The 27,046-nt window shown below is 41.2% G+C and overlaps 1 protein-coding gene across 1 annotated transcript in view; it reads left to right on the forward strand.

Annotated features, from left to right (window-relative positions):
• Positions 1–27,046, forward strand: part of LOC111159679 (spectrin repeat containing nuclear envelope protein 2) — a 275,318-nt gene that overhangs the window by 192,666 nt on the left and 55,606 nt on the right. Inside the window, 14 exon segments of the mRNA XM_022522256.1 lie at positions 4,332–4,528; positions 5,945–6,077; positions 7,269–7,451; positions 7,870–8,016; positions 9,268–9,444; positions 10,991–11,146; positions 12,691–12,843; positions 18,212–18,382; positions 18,817–18,947; positions 21,560–21,764; positions 23,105–23,284; positions 23,995–24,123; positions 25,375–25,529; positions 25,640–25,784. Of these exon segments, the coding sequence (XP_022377964.1) occupies positions 4,332–4,528; positions 5,945–6,077; positions 7,269–7,451; positions 7,870–8,016; positions 9,268–9,444; positions 10,991–11,146; positions 12,691–12,843; positions 18,212–18,382; positions 18,817–18,947; positions 21,560–21,764; positions 23,105–23,284; positions 23,995–24,123; positions 25,375–25,529; positions 25,640–25,784 (2,262 nt within the window).

The raw sequence follows: 27,046 nt of genomic DNA on the forward strand, positions 1-27,046 counted from the left end.
TGCCTTCTGCTCAGGTTATGATCCCAGAGTCCTGGGATGGATCCCCATGTCAGGCTCCCTGTTACCGGGGAGCCTGCTTCTTCCTCTCCTGCCTACCACTCCCCCTGCTTGTGCTTGCTCGCTCTCTCAAAGGAATAAGTAAAATCTTCTTAAAAAAACAAAAACAAAAAAAACTTCTCAGAGATACTCTAAAGATGAAGGTCTTGCACTAAGGGCTTAGAAAATTAGAACTTTGGGGTGCCTGGGTGGCTCAGTGGTTAAAGCCTCTGCCTTCAGCTCGGGTCATGGTCCCAGGGTCCTGGGATCGAGCCCCACATCGGGCTCTCTGCTCAGCAGGGAGCCTGCTTTCCTCCTCTCTCTGCCTGCCTCTCTGCCTACTTGTGATCTCTGTCAAATAAATAAAATCTTAAAAAGAAAATTAGAACTTTTTTGTTGTTTTTAAGATTTTTTAAAATTTTTAATTTTTTTTAATGTTGTGTTAGTCACCCTATAGTACATCATTAGTTTTTGATGTAGGGTTCCATGATTCACTATTTGCGTATAACACCCAGTGCTCCATGCAATCCATGCTCTCCTTAAGACCCACCAGCAGGCTCACCCATCCCTTCACCACCCTCCCTCCCTCTGAAATCCTCAGTTTGTTTCCTGGAGTCCTTGGTGTCTCATGGTTTGTCTCCCACTCTGATTTCCCTCCCTTCATTTTTCTCTTCCTTCTCATGTCCTTTGTGCTGTTCTTATGTTCCACAAATAAGTGAAAACATATGATAATTGACTCTCTGTGCTTGACTTCTTTTATTTAGCATAATCCTCTCCAGTTCCATCCATGTCGATGCAAATGGTGGGTATTCATCCTTTCTGATGTCTGAGTAATACTCCATTGTATGTATGGACCATGTCTTCTTTATCCATTTGTCTGTTGAAGGGCATCTCAGCTCCTTCCAGTTTGGCTATTGTGGACATTGCTGCTAAGAACACTGGGGTGCATATGGCCCTTCTTTTCACTATATCTGTATCTTTATGGTAAATACCCAGTAGTGCAATTGCTGAGTTATAGGGTAGCTCTATTTTTAACTTTTTGAGGAACCTCTACATTGTTTAACAAAGTGGCTGCACCAACTTGGATTCCCACCAACAGTGTAAGAGAGTTCCCCTTTCTCCACATCCTCTCCAACATTTGTTGTTTCTTGCCTTATCAATTTTTGGCCATTCTAACTGGCGTAAGGTGGTATCTCAGTGTGGTTTTGATTTGAATTTCCCTGATGGCTAATGATGTGGAACATTTTTTCATATGTCTGTTCATCATTCATATGTCATCTTTGGAGAAGTATCTGTTCCTGTATTCTGCCCACTTTTTGACTTGATTATTTGTGTTTTGTGGTGTTGAGTCTGAAAAGTTCTTTCTAGATCTTGGATACCAGCCCTTTACCTGCACTGTCATTTGCGAATACCTTCTCCCATTCCGTGGGTGCCTCTTTGTTTTGTTGACCGTTTCCTTTGCTGTGCAGAAGCTTTTGATCTTGATGAAGTCCCAAAAGTTCATTTTTGTTTTTGTTTCGCTTGTCTTTGGAGACGTATCTTAAAAGAAATTGCTGTGGCCGATGTCGAAGAAGTTACTGCCTACATTCTTTGATGGATTTCTGTCTCACATTCAGGTCTTTCATCCATTTAGAGTTTATCTTTGTGTCTGGTGTAAGAGAATGGTCGAGTTTCATTCTTTTACACATAGCTGTCCAATTTTCCCAGCACCACTTATTGAAGAAACTTTTTTCCATTGGGTATTTTTTCCTGCTTTGTCAAAGATTAGTTGACCATAGAGTTGAGGGTCTATTCTGTTCCTTTGGTTTGTGTGTCTGTTTTTGTGCCAGTACCATACTGTCTTGATAATTACAGGATTGTAATACAGCTTGAAATCAGGCAACATGGTGCCCCCAGCTTTGTTTTTCTCTTTCAACATTTCCTTGGTGATTCAGGGTCTTTCTGGTTCCATACAAATTTTAGGGTTGTTTGTTCCAGCATTTTGAAAAATGCCGTTGGTATTTTGATCAGGGTAGCGTTGAAAGTATAGGTTGCTCTGAGCAGCATAGACATTTTAACAATGTTTATTCTTCTGATCCATGAGCATGGAATGTTTTTGCATCTTTTTGTGTCTTCAGTTTCTTTCATACATATTCTGTATAGTTTCTTGAGTATAGATCCTTTATCTCTTTGGTTAGGTTTATCCCATGGTATCTTATGATTTTTGGTGCTATTATAAATGGAATCGATTCCCTAATTTCTCTTTCTACAGTTACATTGTTAGTGTATAGGAAAGCAACTGATTTCTGTGCATTGATTTTGTATCCTGCCACATTACTGAATTGCTGTATGAGTTCTAGTAATTTGGGGGTCGAGTTTTTTGGGTTTTCCACATAAAGTACCATACCTACAAAGAGAGAGAGTTTGACTTTTTCTTTGCCAATTTGAATACCTTGTATTTCTTTTTGTTGTCTGATTGCTGTTGCTGGGACTTCTAGTACTATGTTAAACAAGAGGGGCAAGAGTGGGCATCCTTGTCCTGTTCCTGATCATAGGGGAAAGGCTCTCAGCTTTTCTCTGTCGAGAATGATATTCACTATGGGCTTTTCATGGATGGTTTTTATGAATTTGAGGAATGTTCCTTTATCCCTACACTCTAAAGAGTTTTAATCAGGAAAGGATGCTGTATTTATTTTTAAGCAATCTCTACACCCAATGTGGGGCTTAACCTCATGACCCCGAGATCAGGATTCGCACACTCTTCTGACCCAGCCAGCCAGGAGCCCAGGACTTTTTTTTTTTTTTTTTTTTTTTAAAGATTTTATTTATTTACTTGTCAGAGAGAGGGAGAGAGAGCGAGCACAGGCAGACAGAGTGGCAGGCAGAGGCAGAGGGAGAAGCAGGCTCCCTGACGAGCAAGGAGCCCGATGCGGGACTCGATCCCAGGACGCTGGGATCATGACCTGAGCCGAAGGCAGCTGCTCAACCAACTGAGCCACCCAGGCGTCCCCCAGGACTTTTTTTTAACAAATGTTGGAAGTTGTATTTACACCTACAGGATCAGGTGGGAAGAAAGGGTTATGGATAGGAGTGGTGGAAAGGGCATTACAAGTAGAATTTTTTAGTAATTTTTGAAAGTCCTAAGTTAATTGGAAAATAGCAAAAGTAATATTTTGATCAGAACTTTTTTAAGCCGAAATTTAAATAGCTGTCAGGTGTCATTAGCTGAACCCAGCAGTGCGAGATAATTGCTTTCAGACAGAGTTCTCTTCAGGGGGTCATTGTATTGCAATTTTAAAGATTTTCTTTTCATGAAGTTGGATTGGTGATGTACTCTTTTTAATTTTTCTAAAGTCCTCTTCCTTTTTTCCCTGTTGAATCCTTCCATTTAGAAGACTCTAGAAATGAATTTTTCCCTAGTCTTTGGACCGAAGCAATGATAAAGAAAATTTTTTTATCCCCTTCAAACCTAGTTGCTATGTAAAGTGCTTACCCGGGCCAGGCAGGGGCACAGAAATTTGGAGGTTGGCTGGGGGTGGGGAAGGGGGGACCTGCCACAGGAGAGTGTGGAAGAGAGGAGGCGCTTCTGAAGGAGGCACGGCTGCCCAGTTCCAGCCCATCTGTGCCACGTGAGAATCCACACCCCAGTTGCTTGACCTCCCAGTTTTCTCAGAGTCAAGGAAATCCTGATTTCTATATTAAATTTCCTGATTTTCAAAGATCATCTTCAGGTCACACAAAACTTGTCCACAAGCTGAACGTGCCCTGTAGACTACCAGCTTGGTTTTTGCTTTTAGGTGGACAAGTTAACTCTTCAGTCTAAAGTTGTGAATTTTTGTTTTCTGTTTGTATGTGTAAGTCTCTAGAACAGAAGAAATGTGCCACAGAAGTGTATTAGTCAGACACTCTCATCATGAAAGATGATCGGTAAAACATGAGTCGTGTTTCTTCAGCCACATGGCAAGAGTCTTAAGGGGTGGGAGAGTGTTGTTACTCTTTCTTCAGTAGCCTCTACTGGAGGTTTTTTGTTTTTGTTTTGTTTTGTTTTGTTAAGATTTTATTTATTTATTTGACAGAGAGACATCACAAGTAGGCAGAGAGAGGAGGAAGCAGTCTCCCTGCTGAGTAGAGAGCCTAATGCGGGACTTGATCCCAGGACCTGAGATCAGGACCTGAACTGAAGGCAGAGGCTTAACCCACTGAGCCACCCAGGCGCCCCTACTGGAGGTTTTTAATGAAGTATTTGTGAATAGGTTGACTGGCTTCATTTTTCAATAATTCATTCTCTGACTTTACCTTTTTTTTTTTTTTTTAAGCAAATTAAAAGAAACATCGATGAAAAGCATGCCCGACTTTACCAGACTCTGAATGAAGGCAAACAGCTGGTGGCCTCCGTGTGTTGTCCCGAACTAGAGGGCCAGATTGCGAAGCTAGAAGAGCAGTGGTTGGCCCTAAACAAAAAAATTGACCATGAACTACACAGACTACAAACACTTCTCAAGCATCTACTCAGGTGTGTTTTCTTAGGGATGGATTACACTCAGATTTCCACGTGGAGAAAGACCTCAGAGGGATCCTGTGGTCACCCAGATTTTACATGCGGTCTCCCTGTTACAAGGTTATTTGTCAGCAGTCTAAAGCTCTTGGGTCCCTCTTCTGGGCTCAGTGGGATCTGGGGTCTTTGAGGTTGGTTTGCTAGACTCAGGATAATATGTAATCAGCTCTGTGAAAACTAGGAATTATGTTCTAAAGTTATACACATTGCCTTTATACCATGTCACTCTTCCCTATTTGCCTCCCAAAGATTTTAAATTAAAAAATATTAATTTCAGCTAACAGAAAAATTTCAAAAAGTCTTCAGAGTTCTTCGGAGAATTTTGTTTAGTGGACCTAACCTCGAACTCCTTGAGGAGGGTAAAGAACGTAAAACATTTCAATCTCCTCATCCCTGACTCACAGGGAACTATCTTAATTTAGTTAAGAGTTTAAAGCTTGCTAGATGTCCGACAACAGATGAATGGATAAAGAAGATGTGGTGTATATTTTATACACACACACACAAAGTATCATGCAGCCATCAAAAATGAAATCTTGCCATTTTCAAGGATGTGGATAGAACTAGAGGGTATTGTGCTGAGCAAAATAAATCCCTCAGAGAAAGACAGTTATCATATGATCTCACTGGTATGAGGAATTTGAGAAATAAGACAGAGGTTCATAGCGGGAGGGAGGAAAAAATGAAACAAGGTGAAACCAGAGAGGGAGACAGTCCATTAGAGCCTCTTAATCTCAGGAAACAAACAGAGGGTTGCTGGAGGGGAGGGGTTGCGTGGGATGGGGTGGCTGGGGGATGGGCATTGGGGAGGGTGTGTGCTGTGGGGAGTGCTGTGTGTAAGACTGATAAATCACAGACCTGTACCCCGGAAACAAATAATACATTATATGTTAATTTAAAAAAAAAAAGTTTAAAGCGTAAAACTTAGAAGAGAAGCAGCATTTTGCTTGGATATTTTCCTTCACCTCCAATAAATATGTTGGTATGGAGCCAAGAACACTTTATTATGTAACTTACACAAATGCTGATTATAGTTTTACTATAAACAAATCTGTCGAGAACATTTAATGAATAAAAGTAATTGCTGTCCTTATCCATGGGTTTATTTTTGCATAGCTGTAATAAGAAAATGTCTTAGACTCTAAAAATGCCCATTTTGTTATAGATTAGTCATCAGTCATAGAAGGTGCCAGGAGCATTAGATTTGGGGCATGGGGTAAAACAAGGTGTAATCCTTAAAAACATGATTTTCTGAATAATAGAGCTGATTGGCACAGGAAAACATACAGTAAAATGAGAAGAAAATAGGATGATGATACATATCCACCATAGAGTACATTTCTAATTTTCTTTCTCTCACTTTGCTCCTGTTAGTTATAACAGAGATTCGGATCAGTTAACCAAGTGGTTGGAATCTTCTCAGCAAACTCTGAATTACTGGAAAGAACAATCCCTCAATGTGTCTCAGGACTTGGATACAATTAGAAGCAACATAAACAAGTTTTTTGTAAGTTGTAATCGAATATGTTCAGATAATTATTGTCAGAACTATCGGGGAAGTGGCCAGGGTTGATAGTCATGGTCTCCATAATCATTTGTGGATAAGGGATAAGACTTGGGCTAATAGCATTCTTCATACTTAGAGCTATTTGTTTACATTGGTCATTTATGTATTTAAAATGATAAAGTAGGTTTTTTTAAAGGTTTTATTTATTTATTTGTTAGAGAGAGATTAACTGAGAGAGAGAGAGCATGAGAGGGGGGAGGGTCAGAGGGAGAAGCAGACTCCCTGCCAAGAAGGGAGCCCAAAGCGGGACTCGATCCTGGGACTCCAGGATCATGACCTGAGCCGAAGGCAGTCGCTTAACCAACTGAGCCACCCAGGCGCCCTGATAAAGATTTTTAATTGGCCCTACAAAATACATATGAATTTGAAACTTCCTCTGGCATGGGGCATGCTGTATACAGGCAGGAAATAACTCCCTGCTCCCCCCCCAAAAAAAAAAACTTAACAGAATTATTAACTCATAAAGGTTAAAATTAATAAATACATGGTTTTAAATTCTCATACACAGAACTAATACTTCTACTAAAATGTTCTATGGTTTTGAGATTTTTTTTTAAAAGAAAGCATTAGTTTTGTAATACAAGGTTTTCCCTTTCCCATATTCTTTTCTCTCTAATCCAATTTCATATTTTGTAGCAGTGATCACTCACCTTGGTATTAAAATGTAAATATTTTAAAATTACTTGAAAACACCTGTGAAGACAAAGATTTCAGATATTTTCATTGAAAATTACTTGCATTTAGTTCATCTCATGTGAGCTTTGTGTGCCGTTCCTTTTAAAGTTGAAGTGATTTGTTTTTGTTTTTTTGTTTTTTAATATTAATTAAGCCACTCAAGGAGCAGGAATTGGATCTCTTTTGTTCCCTGTCATCCATCTGTCTAATGTCTGGAACAGTGCCTGACACTTAGTAGGAAAAATTGTGTGTGTGTGTGTGTGTGTGCTTATGAGGGCATATGTGCACACATGCTTTTGTGTAAACACACACGTATAGATAAATATGCAAACATTTGTGATGTGAATTGAGTTCCGTGATTTCGCTTTGGACTCAGATTGGGTATTCTGACTCTTTGTTATTCTTTGCTGTTTTCAAATTCTTAACATTTCTCAATGTTTGAACCGTTTCCTCTAGGAGTTCTCAAAGGAACTCGACAACAAGTCGTCCTTGAAGGCCGTGGTTGTAAGTACAGGGAGCCAACTTCTCCACCTGAAAGAAGCCGATACGGCCACACTGAGAGCCGCTTTAGCACAGCTGGAACAGAAGTGGACCACGCTCGTAACTCAACTTCCAGATATTCAAGAGAAACTTCATCAGGTAGGTGTTTAAAGACGCAGCGTTCGAATTAGCGTTCACTTGTTAGCTCCCAACTCCTTTAAAATTATTGCTCTGACTCAATAATTTTCATTGACACCACCTATTTTTCCACTGGCTCCACTGAATATAGGTCTTAATTACTGGCCTCTCCCCCAGGGGGATCTTTCTTAACAGAGAAATCAGGCTTAATTACTTTATTTCCCAGTTTATCTGCATCGCTGTGTTCCTTCATGTGAAGGTCATCGTCATTGTTTTGGGGTCGCTTATTCTGAGCCTGAATGCTGGGTTTGTTTTTGTGAGTCACCTGCCTAATTGTGGAGCGAGACCTTTTATCAAACCAGATAGCCTCTTTACTGGATGCCCTGATTCATTTTTGTCAACGGCGGGTAATTAAATGGAAATCGCTTTGTCCTTGCAGCTTCAGATGGAGAAATTGCCATCTCGCGAAGCAATCACGGAAATGATCAGCTGGATGAACAATGTAGAGCGTCACATTGCGGGTGAAGACTCGGAGCGCTCGCTGAGTTCCGCGCCTCAAGTGAAAAATCTGCTTCAGAAGTACAAGGTAATTAAACAAAAAGAGCCAAAAGCCTTTTCATTAAATAAAAAGGCAAGTCAGTTGGAAGGGAAAGACAGAACAAAGAGACACGTAGGATGGGATTTCAAAAAACTCAACTGTAGCGGCGAGGAATGGGGTGGTTGGTGGGTGATTCGAGGCAGATGTTAGCCTACTTGCTCTTCTGCCGCCTGGTTTTCTTGTAGCTCCCATCACCACAGGGCAGAAGGCAGGCTTGTAACTGGCTCTGGAGCCTCTCTACCTCTCCAGCCTCCTCTTTTTTCATTCCCCTCTAAGACCTTAGACACTGCCTGAAGCAATGAACCTGCCTTGTCTGGCGTTCTCCCCACTCGTGCTTCCATGTGCGCTCCTCCTTTGAGCTGGAATTCTCGTGCCCCACGTCTAGCCATAGAAATGCTTTGTCACCTTTTAGGAGTCTGCTCAGGTGTCACCTGATTTGGAAATCTGCTCCTGACTTCCCTGCCAGATGACTAGACTTTCAGGGATTAGGTGTCTCCGCGGTGCTATAATTATCAGGTTACTTGTCTGTCTCCCCACCTTGCCTTAGCTTCTGGAGAGCGGAGGCCATCCTTCACCTCCCCGAAATAGCTCACCTAGCCCGATACCTGGCATCCAGTAGATATTAAGTAATTGTTCTTTGTGTAAGAGAATACATAAGGAAAAGTTGATTTCCTTCAATAAATAGACATGAAGGCAGCCTTCTCCATGATGTTTGGTTTCATGTAGATGGAACTAACATGGAACAAGCCGCACACGAGCATTTACTGTGTGCCAGGCAGGTCCGCCACTAGGAACACAGGAGATGAATGAAGACTCCGGTCATTGCCTTCAGACCCTTCACAGGCTGGTGGATCCAGCCTCTGGTAGATGGAGGATGAATTCCTTAGTCACGAAGCGTGATGTTAGCAAGGGTTTTATTTTTCTGTGCTAACATCCTCACTTCAGTGAGTGGTAGCATCTTTGGAGGGTCCGCAGTTATGTAGTATAGGCTCTAACAAAGTTGCACATACCACATGGCTTTCTCCCTGCTGCCTCCTCGGCATGTGGAATTCTCCAAGAGACTCTCCGCTCAAAGTGGACATTTGGTGAGATTCAGGGGAGGGTTGGACAGAACTCCAGACGGGGGCCCCTGGGGGAACGAATGGGAGTTTGGGGCTCCCTAGAGTGTGCCAGAGGGAGAATCCTGTTCAATTACTTCAGTTCAGGTTTTGGTTGGTTAATTTTGTTTGTTTGTTTTAGGAGTTCAGAATGGAAATGGACTATAAACAGTGGATCGTTGACTTTGTCAACCAGTCATTACTTCAGCTAAGCACCTGTGATGTAGAGAGTAAACGCTACGAGAGAACAGAGTTTGCAGAGCACCTGGGAGAGATGAACCGCCAATGGCAGCGGGTACATGGAATGTTAAATAGAAAGGTGTGCTCACGTGTCACAGTTTGTGTGATCAGGCCTTTGCAACATACCGCTTTCTGAAAAATTTAAAAAGATACTCATGGTTAACTCACAAGGGAAGTCTAATAATCCCCTTTATGATCGCCCTTTTATGAAGCCTGTGTTCTGACATTCTCCATTGGTGCCTCTAGGAGCCTATGGTTCTTATTTCTTTGAGATTTCTTAGTGGGAAATTGAGTTAGGCAACTGAAGAGGAGAAATTTTAAAAAGATGTCAAGTATTATGTGAGACTACTCAATGGTTGGAGATTCTGACATTTTCTGTGAAAGTAAATGTTCAAAAGTGGCAAAGCAATGATAGCTTTGAAAAGATTATGAAAAGAGAGACAAATGTACGTGGCCTTTTGGTAGACTTTCATTCCATGACTCTGAAAAATATTAAGAAAGCCTTATTCTTGGAGGACTATTCAGTATTTATATATAATTGATAGTAGCAGTTGGTTGACTTCTTTATGTGTAGAGAATACATACAAATGGATTTATACAATTAAGATTCAAGTGCATGAATGGATGAAGAACATGAACAGACAGTTCACAAAAGAGAAAATTTATAATTAGCAAATCAACATGGAAAGATTACAACTTCAATTAACAGGCATTCAGAGTAAACATTATGTAACATTATACATTTATTAAATTAGAAAAATTTAGTAAGATAAAGATAAAAGCCCAAAGCTATCCCATTCACATGCAGATAATGGCTTACATACCCTTTTGAAAAGCATTTAGAAAATCTCAAGAACTGGAATAATAATCATCTTACTTCTTTACCTAGCCGTGCCACCTCTTACACATTTATCTTAAGTGGATAGCCCTTCAAAAAAGGGTAAAATATGCACACACAGGGTTCAGCATTATTTATACTGGTGAAAAATGTAAAATGCCTTAATTTCCAAGTATACAGGAATAATCAGATTATACTGTGTCCATTTGATAAAACATTGGGCAGCCTTTTAAATTAATATAAGGCATATATCATAACCAACTGAGCAGATGCCTATGACATATTGGAAAAGGAACATAAAACTTTACATATCCTGTGACTATAATAAAAATTGTGAGCATAGAAATGAGAAGAATCACCGATGGTAAAAAGTCATTATTTTATTGAAGTGATTATTTGTGATATTTTTGATACGGACTTAATTTTTAAGCCACTCTAATGAAGAGTGTCCAGGGAAAGAAAGTTTTTTTTAAGTATATCAGTAGATAGTGCAATGAAAAAATACTGCATACCAGTATATACCATATACCAACACAATTTTTATTTTGTACAGGTATTGTGGAATTCCAAAATTGTCACATTGCTTAGGTTGGCTTTCATTCAAATGCTAGAGGGCATTTTAATTCTGTTTCCTAATTTATGCGTCTTCATTCCAAAGGTTTTGGGAAATCTTATGCTAAGTATGAGGAATCTGAAAAGAAACAAAATTATTTAATTAAAAATAACTGTCATGACATTTACATTTTAAAGTATGTGGTTTAAAATTTTATTTTCTTGTAACTTACAGATACAACATTTGGAACAACTTTTGGAAAGTATCACTGAGAATGAAAACAAAATACAGATTTTGAACAACTGGATAGAGGCCCAAGAGGAGAGACTAAAAACTTTACAAAAACCTGCAAGTGTGATCTCAGTGCAGAAGACACTCCTGGACTGTCAGGTGAGAAGGCACGTGGCTCCTGTCCACGAGGCATGGCGGGGCTCGTTATGTGGCCGTGTGGTTCAGTCGCTGCTTCTGCCCCAAGGACCAGGGTAAGCGGCTGTACTTCTGAAGGTCTCCTCCAAATCCCCAGGTACTTCCTTTGTTATGTAAAATAGACCTCCATGGGTTTTATAAAATTGCACGCTGCTATTTTTTTTCATGACAGGCAGAAGATGGTATTTTCCGTTATCGTTGTTCCTAAGTCTTGAATGTGACTCCTAAAAGAAAATGTTCAGAGGACATTTTGATTTGATGTTTTCCAATTTGTGTGTGTGTGTGTGTGTGTGTGTGTGTGTGTATTTTTTATTAACTTACTCAATATTTACAGAATTACTCTTAAGGTTTCCATTATTTTTAGTGTTTCATTCTGTTTCTTTAGAAGAAAGTGATTTTCTTTTACCTGCTATGTAATGTGTTCTGACAGGACCACTTGACCCTGGGAACCACTGTCTAAATCACACTTGAGCTTAAAGCTCTTGGCCGTGCCCTTTGTTTTGCTCCGTTGTCATTTGCCAGGTCACTTAGTCTCTGAGATGCCCTCACCTGAGTGTAGGTTAATCTTCCTTGAGTACTGCCCGGATTTTGTCCCTCCATACTGAAAACACTCCAGCTGTCCCTGTCACTATTGCCGGCACGGGGGATGCTGCCTCTATAGCTGCTGCGTGAGGGCATGACACGACTCCCTGTTGGGGCTAGAGGTCAGCTCACACCCATTTCTACTGAGAAGGTTCTAGAACAATACTGGGCATGCTAGGGGAGCAGCAGCACTCATTAAAAGAGGTCTTGCAAGTAGTCCTGTCCTGTTTCTGAGTAGCCACTAGCCATTTCCATTTAGAATTCCTTCAGCCACCTCAGATCCAACAGCCGACACTCCATAGGTCTGTGCTACACCATCCCCCACAGGCCACCCTGGTTTCACTTGAGTTCTAAACTACCCACGGCATGGGGTGTTGTCACTGTTTTCCAGATGAGAAAAAATGGAGGCTTGGAGGTTTGATGAATTAAAGTCTGCTCAGATGGCCAATACCGGGCAGGCATGCAATGGGGACTGGGTCTCCTGGGCTCTTTCTACTATACCATGATGATAACCACTTATTCCCTAGACTCTTCTGAAATCTAGATCTATGTAATGATTGAAATTATTATAAAAACTCATACTGTAGGGGAGGGGGGTGGGGGGGATTATGGACATTGGGGAGGGTATGTGCTATGGTGAGTGCTGTGAAGTGTGTAAACCTGGCGATTCACAGACCTGTACCCCTGGGGATAAAAATATATTATATGTTTATAAAAAATAAAATTAAAAAAATTAAAAAAAAAAACTCATACTGTAATAGTTGCAGAAATTGAATATATGGTGATTAAAATGTTTTCAGGTGTGATGTTATTTAGGTGTAAAAACTCTAATGGCGTTTTTACTCGAGAAGGGCAATCTCCTGTCTCTTACACCTTATTGTTCTGTGATATTGTGCATTGAAAACTTTCCCCTCTCACCCTTCCAGGATATAGAAAATCAACTTGCAATTAAATCCAAAGCCCTGGATGAGTTGAGACAAAGTTACCTGACTTTGGAGAGTGGGACAGTGCCACTGTTGGAAGACACAACATCCAGGATTGATGGGTTATTTCAAAAAAGGAGCAGTGTTATCAACCAGGTACTAGAACTCATTTGAAATATACCATTTCTCTTCATGTATTCTTTTGTCTTTTTTGGTTTTTGTTTAATTACAGAAACTCATGCCATGCTAAAAACTGAGGAGTTGCTCAGAGAAATACGCAAGTAGAGAAGAGCATTTCAAATCCCGTTGTTTTTGCCCTGGATAATTAGAGGTAGAGCCACCAGTTCCAACACCATTGGCAAGCTAGAAATTCTTTTGGTTATCTTTGTTTTGTCTAATGTACTCACAGACAGAGATGTCTCCACTCCCCAACCCAACAAGCATCTGGCACTATTTCCTGGCCAGATACACAGGAGCTGCTAAGAAAAAGCATGTCCAGGGAGGTGCCTCAGGGAGGGAGTGATCCTGTCTCCTGTAGCCTCTATTAAGTCAGAAGTGTGGTCAGCATATGGAGAACTCCAGAGGTGCGGAGAAGCACAGCACGTGTTGAAGAGGAAGCGTGTAAAAGATGCCTCATCGTTTTATGAAACATATCTTTTTTTTTTTTAATTTTTATTTTTTATTCATTTGAGAGAGAGTAAGCAAGAGAGCGCAAGCCAGGGAGGGGCAAAGGGAGAGAGAGGAGCAGACTCCCTGCTGAGCAGGGACACCACCCTGTGAGACTCCATCCCAGGGCCCTGGGATGGTAACCTGAGCCGAAGACAGACCTTTAACCACTGAGCCGCCCAGGAACCATGGAAGACATGTTGAAGTCTGCATTTACCCCTTCTAGGAGTAGAGCACCAAAAGAGCAAAGACAGGCATCAGTAGATATTACAACTTTGATGGTTCCCCACAAATGGAGAGAAAAGCTATAAATATTAGCCAATTGTATAGGTGTGTCCATACTTCCCAGAGGTCCTTATTGTGGATTTATTTGTTGTCTTCTAAAAGCTACTTTTGACCATTTGTTCCAAGAGGGAATTGGGAATAGCCTTTATGAATGAAACTCATAGGTGACCCTCAACCTCCTTTCTTCCTTAGAGCTCAGGCAGGAAAACAGAGATGAGCTTAACACACCTTGTGTGAGTCATTTGTCAAATATATCTTCTGTGAGGCACTGGGCTCACTGCCAACAGTACAAAGATAAACAAGAAAATAAATGGGTCCCACACAAAGAGCTCCCTGGAGGAAACATACTTGAACAGATAATCACAACACAATGAATTATAATAAAAATGTAGGGTAAAAAAGATTGAGATAGCAAGTAAAAAAACCATGCAGATGGTACTAACCATAGAAGATAGACATATAGATAAATGGAATAGAATTAAGAGTCCAGAAATAAACCCTCAAATTACAGTCAACTAATTCTTAGACAAGGATATCCAGACAGTTCCAGGGTAGGGGGATAGTCTTTTCAAAAGATGGTACTAGAAGAGCTGTATATCCACATTCAAAAGAATGAAGTTAGACCTATACCTTCATACCTTGTATAAAAATTAAATCAATCCAAACCATAAGTGACTCTTAATCTCACAAAACAAACTGAGGGTTGATGGGGGGTGGGGTTATGGACATTGGGGAGGGTATGTGCTATGGTGAGTGCTGTGAAGTGTGTAAACCTGGCGATTCACAGACCTGTACCCCTGGGGATAAAAATATATGTTTATAAAAAATATAAAAAAATTAAATCAAAGATACAAGTGCTAAAACTATAAAACTCTTAGAAGAAAACCTGGGTCTAAATCTGCATCAGTAGTTAGGCGATAGTTTCTTGGGTACAACACCAGTAGCACAAACAATGAAAGAAAAAATAAACTGGACTTCATCAACACTAAACACTTTTGTGTTTGAAAGGACACCATCACCAAAGGGAAGTGACACACCACAAAATAGAAGAAAATATTGCATGGTTGGGGCTTGAATCTACAATATAGAAAGGACACATGATGGAAGGGAAAACATGAGTGAGTGATCTGAATAGCTGTTTCTCTAAAAAAGATATAAATGGCCAATAAGTACCTGAAAAGGTGCTCAACATTATTAATCAAGGAAATGCAAAGCAAAGCCACAGTGAAATACTTTACACCCCCCTCAGTCATGGTAATAATAAGGCAGACTAACAAATGTTAGCAAGGGTTTGGAGGCATTGAAACCCATGCTACTGGTGAATGCAAGAGGGAGCAGCTGCTTTGGAGAAAGCCTAGCAGATCCTAAAATGCTTAAACATAGACTTACTGTATGACTCAGCAACTTCACTCCCAACTATCTACCCAAGAGAAATGAGAACACATGTCCACACCGAAAACTTGTGCATGAATGTTCCTCGCAGGATGACTCATAATAGCTAAAAAGTAGACACAATCCAAGTGTCCCTCGACTTACGAATGGATAAATAAATGGTATATCCATGCAACGAGATATTACTCAGCCATAAAAAGGAATGAAGTACTGACAGTTCAGCATTGATGGCCTGGAAAACATGCTAAGTGAAAGGAGGTAGTCACCGAAGACTATATATTGTTTGATTCCAGTTATATGAAATGTCCAGCATAGACAGATTCTCTAGGGAGAAAAGCTAGATTATGGCTGTGGAAGAGTTGGCGAAGAATGAGGAGTAACTGCCGATTGGGTGGGTTTTCTTTTTGGGGTGATGCTCTAAAACTGATTATGGTGATTGTGTACTTTAAATAGGGGAATCATATGGAATGTGAGTTGTATCTCAATACTATATCTTTTTTTTTTTTTTTTTTAAGATTTTATGTATTTATTTGACAGAGATCACAAGCAGGCAGAGAGACAGGCGAGAGAGAGAGGGGGAAGCAGGCTTCCCACCAAGCAGAGAGCCCAGTGCGGGGCTCAATCCCAGGACCCTAAGATCATAACCTGAGCCGAAGACAGAGGCTTAACCCACTGAGCCACCCAGGCACCCCTCAGTGCTATTTTTCTTTTTAATTTATTTTTTAAAGTATATCTCTCTACCTAATGTGGGGCTTGAACTCCTGACCCCTGAGATCAGAGTTGCATGCTCTACTGACTGAGCCAGCCAAGTGCCCCAAAGTTTTTTTTTTTTTTTTTTAATGCAGGAAACACAAAACCTAGACCATCCATTCATAAGTACTCCAAAGTCAGTAGAGCCCCATCTTTAAGAGCAAGGGCTTTGATTGTCTCTCTGAATAGAAAATGGGGCTGCCAGGTTTTTTATCTGTGTCCCAGGGCAGGTACTTAACCTCTCTATGGCTCAATTTCCTGGTCTGTAAAATAGGGGTGATAATACTAGCTTTTAGCATTGCCCCTGCTGCCCTACTGGCTGGTTCTGCTTTTAGCATTCTGAAGGTGTTCCTCCTTGTTTCTGGTATAGTGAATTTTGCTTCATGGTCTTTTTATCCTTTCCCTCAAACCACATGTGCCATTTCTTTTCCATGAAGCTGTAATAGTCTGAGGGTTGCCCTTAAGTGGACCAGTAGATGTACCAACTTGGTATGTAGAAGCCACGAAGGCCTTCTGTGGCCTGGACCATGGCGGTGCCTTGTGTAGCCATGTGCCTGTAGGAGCCCTTTTATCTGACTCATCCCTGCCACGCAGAGAAGTCGTAGCTTCTATCTGTAGGGAGTTCCCTTCCTACCTCCTTTGTTTCCTTACTATCTTTTATTCTTTCTTAATGATGGATTCTTTTCCTGAGCCATTGAGCCCTTGTAAAGACATTCCGCCTACACAGTTGCCAGTTGTGAGACTGATATTTTAGCATCCCAGGTGGTTCTTTATCTGTCCTTGTTTGGGGCAGGGTTTGAGGAAGGCTGCCTGTCAACATCGATTTGTGTTCTCCACGTAGATGTTAAGCAGAGAACAGAGGGCCTGAGCACAGCCTGGGTGGTTACATCTAAAATTTGACATCACGTCACAAATGAAGCTGTCCAGTTGGGCCAACATCGTGATCACACTCCATTTCTACTCAGATCCTTATTTTAAATTGAGATGTAATTCAAATACCATAAAACCACCCTTTTGAGTGTACAGTTCAGTGGTTTTTAGTGTATGCACGGAGATACACAACCATTAGTACTGTGAAATTCCAGGACATTTTTGTCAACTCAAAAAGAAACCCCCATTACTCTGCATTCCTCCCTTCCCTTAGTCCCTAGAAACACTAATCTACTTTGTCTATGTATGTGCCTATTCTGGACAGTTCATACACATGGAGTCATACAACATACGGTCTTCTCTGTCTTCCTTCACCTAGCATGTTTTCAACATAAGTATTATAGTCTGTGTCGGAACTTTATGGGTGAATAATGTTCCATTGTATGGATATAGTACACTTAGTTTATCCATTGATGGACATTTGGGTGGTTTTGACTTTTAATGAATCATGCTGCTATGAACATTTGGGTACAGGTTTTTGTATGAACATACGTTTCCATTTCTCTTGAGAATAAATCTAAGAGTGGAATTAGTGGGTCATATGATGACTCTGTACTTAACTTTTTGAGGAATTGACAAATATTTTTCTACAGATGTTGTACCATTTTATGTTCTACCAGCAATATATTAGAGTTCTAGTTTTTCCACACTCTCGCCAACACTGGTTATTGTCCAATTTGGATTATAGCCATCTTAGTGGATGTGAAATGACATCTCATTGTTGTTTTGATTTGTATTTCTCTAATGACTGTGGATGTTCTTTAGAGAGGTATCTGTTCAATCCTTTGCCCAATTTAATTCTTTGGTTATTTGTTTTTTTTATTGTTGAGCTATAAATGTTCTTTATGCAACGTATAGAAATAAATATACATACATATTCTCAGTTGTATCTGAGATCGTTGACATGCTTCAGCCTCCCACGGTTATCCAACATACTAAAGGATAAAATATGCCCGCCATTGCATTTCCTCCTACTTGGTCCTTGCGTACCATTTTGACTGTGCCTCTCCAATTTATAGTGACTCAGTGCTAACCAACAGAAAACATTTTATACTTACAATGCTTTACAATTTTCAGAACACTTTCACAGACACTATGTTATTTGTGTTTTTATTTATTATATCTGTTTTGTGAGTAGGGAAACGAGTTCAAGGGTTAAGTAACTTGTCCGAGATCAGAAAGCTCAGGTTGTCACGAACATGTATGCTCACAGATTCTGATTCCCCACCTGTTGTTCTTTCCCTGGGCTGTCTCCTGCTGGGCTGAGCTTTATCCATGCTGATCCTTCTGGCCTTCGGGCTCTTTTCCACTCACCTGTTTTAAAACTTGGCCCTCTCCAATATTTTTTGTTCATTAACCTACCCTTCCCACCTGGGTTAATCACGGACATCTCAGACTGAGATGTCTAATTTGGATCCCATGGTAGAATCCTTAGAAGGGAGCAGATGATGAGAGAGCCTCTTCTCAATGATTTCCTAAATGTTTCCACTTTCTCATACAGGTCAATGAGCTCAAGACCTCCATGCAGTCTGTTTTACAGCAGTGGAAGGTTTGGGATAAACTGTATGAGGAAGTGATGATGGTGACAGTCCGATTCTGGTACTACATGGAGCACAGCAAGCCTGTGGTTTTGTCATTAGAAGCCTTAAGATTTCAGGTGCAGAGCCTTCAGGTAAATTAACCACATCTTGGCCCAGTGCGTCCACTGTCAGCAGAAAATCTCCAGTGGAGTCAAGCCCAGAAATGGACACAGTGGCCTTGGTGCTGTCCACAGAGAAGCACACAACAGTATTTTAAATAGCAGCATCAAAAGCGTCACATGGAATTCCAAAATGAGTCCCATGAGCCCAATGAGTGAAACTTCGTAAAAGGATACATTGGCTTTTTCGTCATTGTTGGAGTGTGTGTCTCTTAGTGTACTTTTTAAAGTTCTTTTCTTAAATGAAAGAATGCCATTCGGTCGTTTTCTTCTTCACATTTCTAATAATTTCCCCCAGTCCTATTAAAGTTTGAGTGTTCGTGTTACTGTGATGTGGCAGCATGTGTTGGTAAGCAGCTGCCTCCTTTGGCCGTTCTGAAAGGAACGTTCCTACTCTCTCTTCTCAGTCTCTTCAAGACGAAGCCGAGGGCAGTGAAGGAGGTTGGGTGAAACTGCAGGAGGTGGTTGGGAAACTCAAGGACCGCTGCCCCTCGGTTGCCGAGATAATGGAAGAGAAGTGTCAGAGCACGCATGCCAGGTATGCTTTAAGATACTGTTTGAATAACAGCAGGTATCTTTATCTCCGTGACGTGGGGTGAATGACGTTACAGAGGCTTTGTGAAGTCTTCGTAGTCATTGGAGATAACTGGGTTTGTGTAATTCTGGTTTCTGCTCTGAAGCATCTAGTTATGTAAGATTTGATTTGGGGAAGGCTGTTTCTTACCTTGTAGCCAGGGTCTCCACTCTCAGAGGGCACAGACTAATGGCCTAGCGTGAGCCTCAAGCACACCAAAATCCTGGGCAGAGACAGGCTTACGGGGTAGTTAGATGGACAGTCTGTTTCACTGGAAACGTAAGATGGAAGAAAGGGATGTTACTACTCCTCTTGGGGAGATGATTTATGAGGTTGGAAAGAATTCTTTGATGAACTGCTTATGGTAGAAAGTTCCTTCTAAGGAATGTGGCCCTAGTTCATTGCAAGGCTTTTATTTTACTCAGTAGGACCTGAAATTTGGCCTAAAGATAATTTGCTCTGATGACAAAGACATGTGAGCTACCCTCCGTGCCCTTCTCTATCCTTCCTCCATGCAGAGTCAGCATCTCTGGAAATCTACTCTGAACAAGTGTTGAACAAGGGGCATCAAATTTATATACCCCTCAGTGGCACCCTCAACTCACAATCCAGTCCTTACTGGGAGAAGGGAAGGAGGGAGAGAAAGGAGGCACATAGATGCGTATCTGATGCCACTTCTGGTATCGGGGCTGCCCTCGAAACAGGACAGTGGGGTTTGCTGTAAACGGATTCAGCTGTTGCCACTGGTTACATTGTTGGCACAAGAATGCACCAGAAGGCTTTTTGGGAAAGGTTGCAGAAAATAGCACCAAAGTGCTCATGATCATTATCTGTACATTAATGAGCTGTCAGGTGGTTTTGTTACCTTCTCTTTATAGATAGGTAGGCAAGTATGTAGGTAGGAAGGTAGGTAGATAAGCTAGATACAGATGTAGGGGTAGATTTAAACATACATGTTTTGTGGGGTTTTGTTTGTATTTTATAAGGAGTGTATGTTGTATTTATAATTGGGAAAAAAATATTGTTAAGAGAAAACTATTCTGGGGAGCCTGGTTGGCTCAGATGGTTGGGTGACTACCTTTGGCTTGGGTCATGGTCCTGGAGTCCTGGGATTGAGTCCCACATTGGGCTCCCTGCTCGGTGGGGAGTCTTTTTCTCCCTCTGACCTGTCCCCTCTCGTGCTCTCTCTCTCAAATAAATAAATAAATAATCTTTTTTTAAAAACACCAAAAAATCTATTCTGGGATTCCTGGGTGGCTCAGCTGGATAAGTGTCTCCCTTCTGCTTAGGTCAGATCCTCATCCTGGGATTGAGCCCCACATTGGGCTTCCTGCTCAGCAGGGAGCCTGCTTCTCCCTCTGCCTGGTGTTCCCCCTGCTTATGCTCACTCGATCTCTCACAAATAAAATAAAATCTTTTAAAAAAACAACAACAATGTTCCGCTAAGACTTTTGAAATCCATAAAAATGAAGCAGTTGTGCCATTTTTCCCCTTTTCCATCTGTTTAGCAGGGTTAAGGATATTCCAAAACAAGCATTTTCGTGTGCTTCAGGTAAAAATGTAAATATTACAATGCTTTCAGAAAGCTAGTTTGACCATATATATATACCTATAACCTTAAAAATATTTACATATTTTTATTCCTTGACTAGAGTAATTCTCTCAGAAATCTAGTTTAAGGCCAGTGTCTTGAAATACAGAAAAAGGCCTTTTGAACAAAGTTGTATCTGAGCATTAGATTTGAAAGCAAAAATTGAAAATTACTTTAGTATCCACATTAATCTCAAATTTGGTAATTAAACAAAAACCAGACCATTTAAAGACTACTATATACGGCCATTTCAAATAAGACTTCCTTATTTTTTATTAATAACATGGGGAAATTTGAAGTCATATAGGAAAGGTACTATACAGTCTGTATGTGGAGTAAAAATGATTTCCATTATTCCTGCTGTTACATAAGGGACATGTTGCTTTTGTAATTAGAAAATAAATTTGGGGACACGTGGATAGCTCAGTTGGTTAAGCCTTTGCTTTGGCTCAGGTCATGATCCCTGGGTCCTGGGATCAAGGCCCACATCAGGCTCCCTGCTCAGTGTGGAGCCTGCTTCTCCCTCTGCCCTTCTCTCTACTCCTGCTTGTGATCTCTCTCTCTCTCTCTCTTTCATTTTCTCTGACAAATAAAATCTTCAAAAATAAAATAAGGTTCGCGTAAGCACAATTTAAATAAGACCTACGTAATGACCCCCCCATCTCTAAACCAGGAGCCCCTCCCATGTGGAGAAGGTTTCATCAGGCCTGCAGTTCAGCACGTTTTCTATCTTTGCCTAACAGATATTCAAGATCCGATAGATCTTGCCAGTCACAAATTTGGTAGTTTTTGTTGAGAATTATAAAGTTGATGAAATGTCCTAATTTGGAACTTCTGTTTATATAATGGTGATACATTAATAAAAACGTCATTTATGTCTCACCAGCCCATCTGCTATTTACCTGTCGGCAGAATGTGTGCACTGTGCTTTTGCTGCAGTGGGACGGGTGGTCTGAGGGTCCCCTTGTTCATGTTGTTCTGACAGGTGGACCCAGGTAAACCAAGACATTGCAGACCAGTTGCAGAAGGCCCAGAGCCTGCTCCAGCTCTGGAAGGCCTATAACAGTGCTCACACGGAAGCTACAGTGAGGCTGGAGCAGCAAGAAGCAAAGTACCAAGAGCTTGAAAACATCAACATGTCTGGAAACAACCTGGCTGAGATCCTGACCCCAGCCCTGCAGGATGTAAAGGTGGTTGCAAAGCCCATTGGGAAAACCAAGGCCAAGACAGCCCAACAGATACGGCCATGACCCAGGGACTAGACAGACCACAGGGACAAAGAAGTGGGTCAGGACAGGTTCATGAGCAGCCCATGTAGGACACAAACGAGCCTGGGTGTTGCAGGGTTGGGAGAGACAGGTGACGGCTCAGAGGTGAAGTCTAGGCAGCGGGTTAAGTACGTCAAGGGCACCTGACAGCATCTCGTTTCAAGTTTCCCCTTTCAGTCTAACAGGTAAATCTCCAAAGAAAAAGCCTCATACCAGGTCTCCAACGAAGGCAAAAGTATCTCAACTGAGTATGATCATCTACACTCACACATCTATGGTCTTGCTTTAGAAATAATCATGGACTCATGCCACATTAATATGGCATTTCTGTGGGTTTCTAATCATTTCTAATGATTTTTAGACTATATTTAAAAGTTGTATAATTTTATCCTGTTAGAATGTTGAATGCCCAGAAAGTGAATACTCTGTAGTTTTAAACTGGGTGACCAGATGCATTGTGTGTGTCTTCTGATACTACAGGTCAAATCAAAAAGTATTGATCAGCTTAGACAATCCAACAAATATGATCTGTATTTCAGATTAACTTCTACCTGATCTGTTGTTTAAACAGATTCACATACACTGTATTTATAGAGTAGCCCTAAAATCAGCTTGATTAATGAGATTCTACAGTCTCTGCAAATGAGCGCATTTATGTCATAAAATCTCAAACACAGGACAGAGTTGCATTGATTCATAAAATAGCCTTAAAGCAGATCCCTGAAGTGTTCGATGATTAGAAACATAAAACAGAGGAATCTACCCGGGTGGTCTCCAGTTTCTTTACACTGGAAGGCCCAAACTCTGTTGATCGGTTGTCAGTTTTAGCTCTAAACTGACGTATTTCTGAAGAGCACCACTGATGCACCTCATATAATGAAAGCTTGGTTTTTTCAGCTCTTTAAAATAAACACTATTGGGGCGCCTGGGTGGCTCAGTGGGTTAAGCTTCTGCCTTCGCCTCAGGTCATGATCCCAGGGTCCTGGGATCGAACCCTTCATCGGGCTCTCTGCTCGTCAGGGAGCCTGCTTCCCCCTCTCTCTCTGCCTGCCTCTCTGCCTACTTGTGATCTCACTCTGTCAAATAAATAAAATCTTTTAAAAAAATTAAAATAAACACCATCAAAAAAATAAACACTAACAAAGAGCCACACCCACATTTTTAGGGCAGAAATTCTCCTAGATGTTGACAGAGTAGCGAGCATGGGAATTTGTGTTACGATTGGAGGTGGAAGTGTTTTCTGTTCACTATTTCTCCTCCAGGAACTGCAGCATGATGTACAGGAGACAAAAGAAGCCTTTCTCCAGAATTCCACTCTCCTTGATCGACTTCCACAGCTCCCAGAGTCCAGCACCCACGTGCCCCGCTCTGCACAACTGCATTCCCTCCAGAGGGCTGCTTACTTGGAAAAGATGCTGCTTGTGAAGGCTAATGAATTTGAGGTTCATCTCATATTTCCATTCAAGTTGTAGTCTTGGACATTGGCAAGCTACCCTCAATCCCTCATATCTTGCGAAGTAATAGTTTTTAGTGCTGTATGGATGGCCCCTCAGGGAAACTACAGAATCAAGATGCCCTCAGATGACCGTTCAATCACATGGGCAATGAGCAGGTCGTGAGCAAACCTCTGTTCTTCATTGAATGTGTTAGTTGAAGAAATGAGCTACTAGATTCCTTACACTGTTCAGATCGCATAGTTATTTGGATCTCCAAAGGGGATCCTTGAGTCATAGAAGTACTGCTTAAAGCTTAACCATCTGTTATACTCTTTATTCATTTTTGGAAAAACCTTTAGTGCACGAGCTGTCAGAAAGAACAGAAGGCCCCAGAACTCCAGTATCACATGTCAGTATCAACAGGAAGAGAAAATTTAATTAGCAAGACTGAGGGAGCAGAGGACTCACGAACCGTCCTCTCTAGGCCGCCCCAAGCAGGTGATCCAGTCATCCCTGAAGGTTCAGAGCTTTGCCAGAGGCATGAACGCAGGAGGGAAAACAAGGAGTCTTCTGAATATTCATCTCTGAGTAGTCAAGATAATGAGGTGCTGGGGGTTGAAAGCACCTTGAAGCTTCTATCAGCTTCCAAGACTATGCATAATTCTGTTACATATGCACATGAAAATGGTTTCTAATGAAAATTTCTCTTGTTCTAGTTTGTTCGGTCACAGTTCAAGGATTTTGGGGATCGCTTAGAATCTTTAAAAGGTCTCATCATGCATGAAGAAGAGAATTTGGATAAACTCTACCATCAAGAAAAAGAGGAAAACCTTGACTTATTCCTGGTATTGCCAATATTTGTGTTTCCTTAGGGCTTAGACTCACCATAAGGTAAAAAACAGGCTAGTGACTGTTGAGTTACAGAATTTGTATTGTCACTGGAGCACAGTCATTTATATGCCATTCATTCTTGGCCTTATTTGCCCTAAGGCCTGGAAGAGTATGACAACATAGAGATCTATTTTAGTAGTATGCCATGGTAAATTTAGTAGATTTAAAAATTTTTGACATCTTTACTAATTAACTTCAGTGAACTAGAATAATCTAGGAACTGGCTGTTGTGATTAATTGAATTTCTCTTGTTAGTTGGAAGATCAAAAGTAAAATATCCTATAAATGAATTCTGTAGTTTTTCTTTCTTTATTAAACTAATAAGTTTAATGTAAGTAGCATAAATTAAAGAATTCTGGATCCTACAGACTCCTAAGGACCGAGATCCATAACCTAGATCAAGAGTCCGCGAACTGTGGCCCACTGTCCAGGTCCTGTCTCCCACCTGATTATATAAAGTGTTACTGGCACACAGTCATGCTCCTCCATTTATTAATTCTCTTTGGGGGCTTTCATGCTGCAGGGGCAGAGCTGACTAGTTATAACAGAGATCAAATGGCCCATAAAAGCTGCAAAATTTATGATCTAGCCCTTTACAGAAAAAGTTTGCTGACCCTGGCCTGGATTACTGTGGCAGAGTTCTGTAGAGATAACATGGATATTGTGAAGGATGCTTACTTAACATATCATTGACCTAGATGCTGTCCCTGGAATATTTTAAAAATAACATTTTGCTGAGTTTGCATTCTTGTGATTTCATGTCCTATCAAAATACGGATGTTTAAGTACCATACTTTACCGGGGTTATTTTTTTGTGGGTAAACTACATGATCTGTTGAAGGTCAAGTTGTTGGCAGACTACATGGGACTTTTGAAGGTCCTAAATGGGTCCTTTAAAAAAAAAAAAAACTAATTTCCATCTTTCTTAAAAACGTAATCTCACATGATTTTCTGTTTCCTGGGACGTTGAGGTGCTGACCACACGTGTACTTGTTGTTCTAGAAAAGCCACAGGATTGGGAGATCAGGCTTCACCAGCTCTCACATTAACTGGCTGTTTGACTGTGGGCCAGTCATTTACCTATCTAGGCCCCAGTTTTCCCTCATGGTTGAGATAAGGGTGGTCTGCAGGATCTCTGAGGTCTTTTCATCATCTAGGTCGCTTATTGACCTCCAGAAACCTGAAATGTAATTTTTTTTTAATAGAACCACGTGCTGGCACTGACGGCCCAGTCACTTGCTGTTGAGCATTTGAATGAAGTAAGCCTTAAGCTCCCAGTTAGTGACATAGCCGTAAAGACGTTACAGAACATGAACCGGCAGTGGATTCGGGCCACGGCCACGGCGCTGGAACACTGCAGGTCAGAGCATCCCGTCCCTACCGTTCTGTTTCTGTGAAAGCTGCAGTGACCAGCTTAAGCTCAGGAATGACATTGTTTTATGACTCTTGTTTGTTTATAAACCTTTGCAGTGAGCTGCAGGGAACTGGCTTGAATAAAAAGTTCCTTTATTGCTGCGAAAAATGGGTCCAACTTTTGGAGAAGATAGAAGAGACACTCAAGGTCAATGTTGCTGACGGCCTCCCAGCTCTTCTGGAACAGCAGAAGACATATGAGGTAAATCTTTGCTCTCCCGCTACTTCGTGCCCTCACCCTGGGCAGGAGTCGGGAAAAGATACTGTATTTTATTTTAAATCTGTCGACTCTTGGATACCAAAGATCGGTCTTGTGGCAGATTCATTTGTCAGTTGATTGTAAAATTCTCACACACTTCATAAGTTTCAACATGTTTAGTGCTCCACTTTGTTAATGAGAGAACTCCTAGATTTTCTGCAGTGGGCGGAAGCTTCTAGCACAACTTGGCTCCCATAGAATGCAAACATACCAAGACCAGGCTGAAATACTGCAGCTTCATATCTGCAGTTGCACTGAATAATTCTCTAAAATATTGAAGCACCTAGTAGAATTGTAATTGGAGCATTAATGATTGGACAGGGGAATTTCCCCATGCATGTGCTGATGGACATTTGGAAGTACCCTTAGTGGTTATAGGCAGATACTACTTTTTTTTTTTTTTTTAAGATTTTTTATTTATTTGTCAGAGAGAGAGGGAGAGAGAGCAAGCACAGGCAGACAGAATGGCAGGCAGAGGCAGAGGGAGAAGCAGGCTCCCGCTGAACAAGGAGCCCGATATGGGACTCGATCCCAGGACGCTGGGATCATCACCTGAGCCGAAGGCAGCTGCTTAACCAACTGAGCCACCCAGGCATCCCGGCAGATACTACATTTTGAAAGTATGCATGATTAGGTCACTGTAATTTTTTTTTTTAAGATTTTTATTTATTTATTTATTTCATAGAGATCAAAGTAGACAGAGAGGAAGGCAGAGAGAGAGAGGAGGAAGCAGGCTTCCCGCTGAGCAGAGAGCCCGACTCGGGGCTCAATCCCAGGATCCTGAGACCATGACCTGAGCTGAAGGCAGAGGCTTTAACCCACTGAGCCACCCAGGTGCCCCGGTCACTGTAATTTTTAATGTAACTGATTTAAGTCTGCTTGTTACATTAATGCCCTCCAGTGAAAATGAAGTTCATTGAACCAAAACACCCTGAACGATCTTGATTAAATTACCAAACCTCTTTACATCTTAGTTTCCTCATCTTTAGACGGGTATTGTAATAGTACTTAGTCTGGAGCACCTGGGTGGCTCGGTAGGTTAAGCATCTGCCTTTGGCTCCAGTCATGATCCCAGGGTCCTGAGATGGAGCCCCCCCTCAGGCTCCCTGCTCAGCAGGGAGTCTGCTTCTCCCCCTCCTCTGTTCCATTCCTTCTCATACCCACTCTCTCTCACTTGCTCACTATTTCAGATAAATAAAATCTCT

The sequence above is a fragment of the Enhydra lutris genome, unplaced genomic scaffold (genome assembly GCF_002288905.1).
Source record: "Enhydra lutris kenyoni isolate GAN:26980312 unplaced genomic scaffold, ASM228890v2 scaffoldscaffold4, whole genome shotgun sequence".
Taxonomy (NCBI): domain Eukaryota; kingdom Metazoa; phylum Chordata; class Mammalia; order Carnivora; family Mustelidae; genus Enhydra; species Enhydra lutris.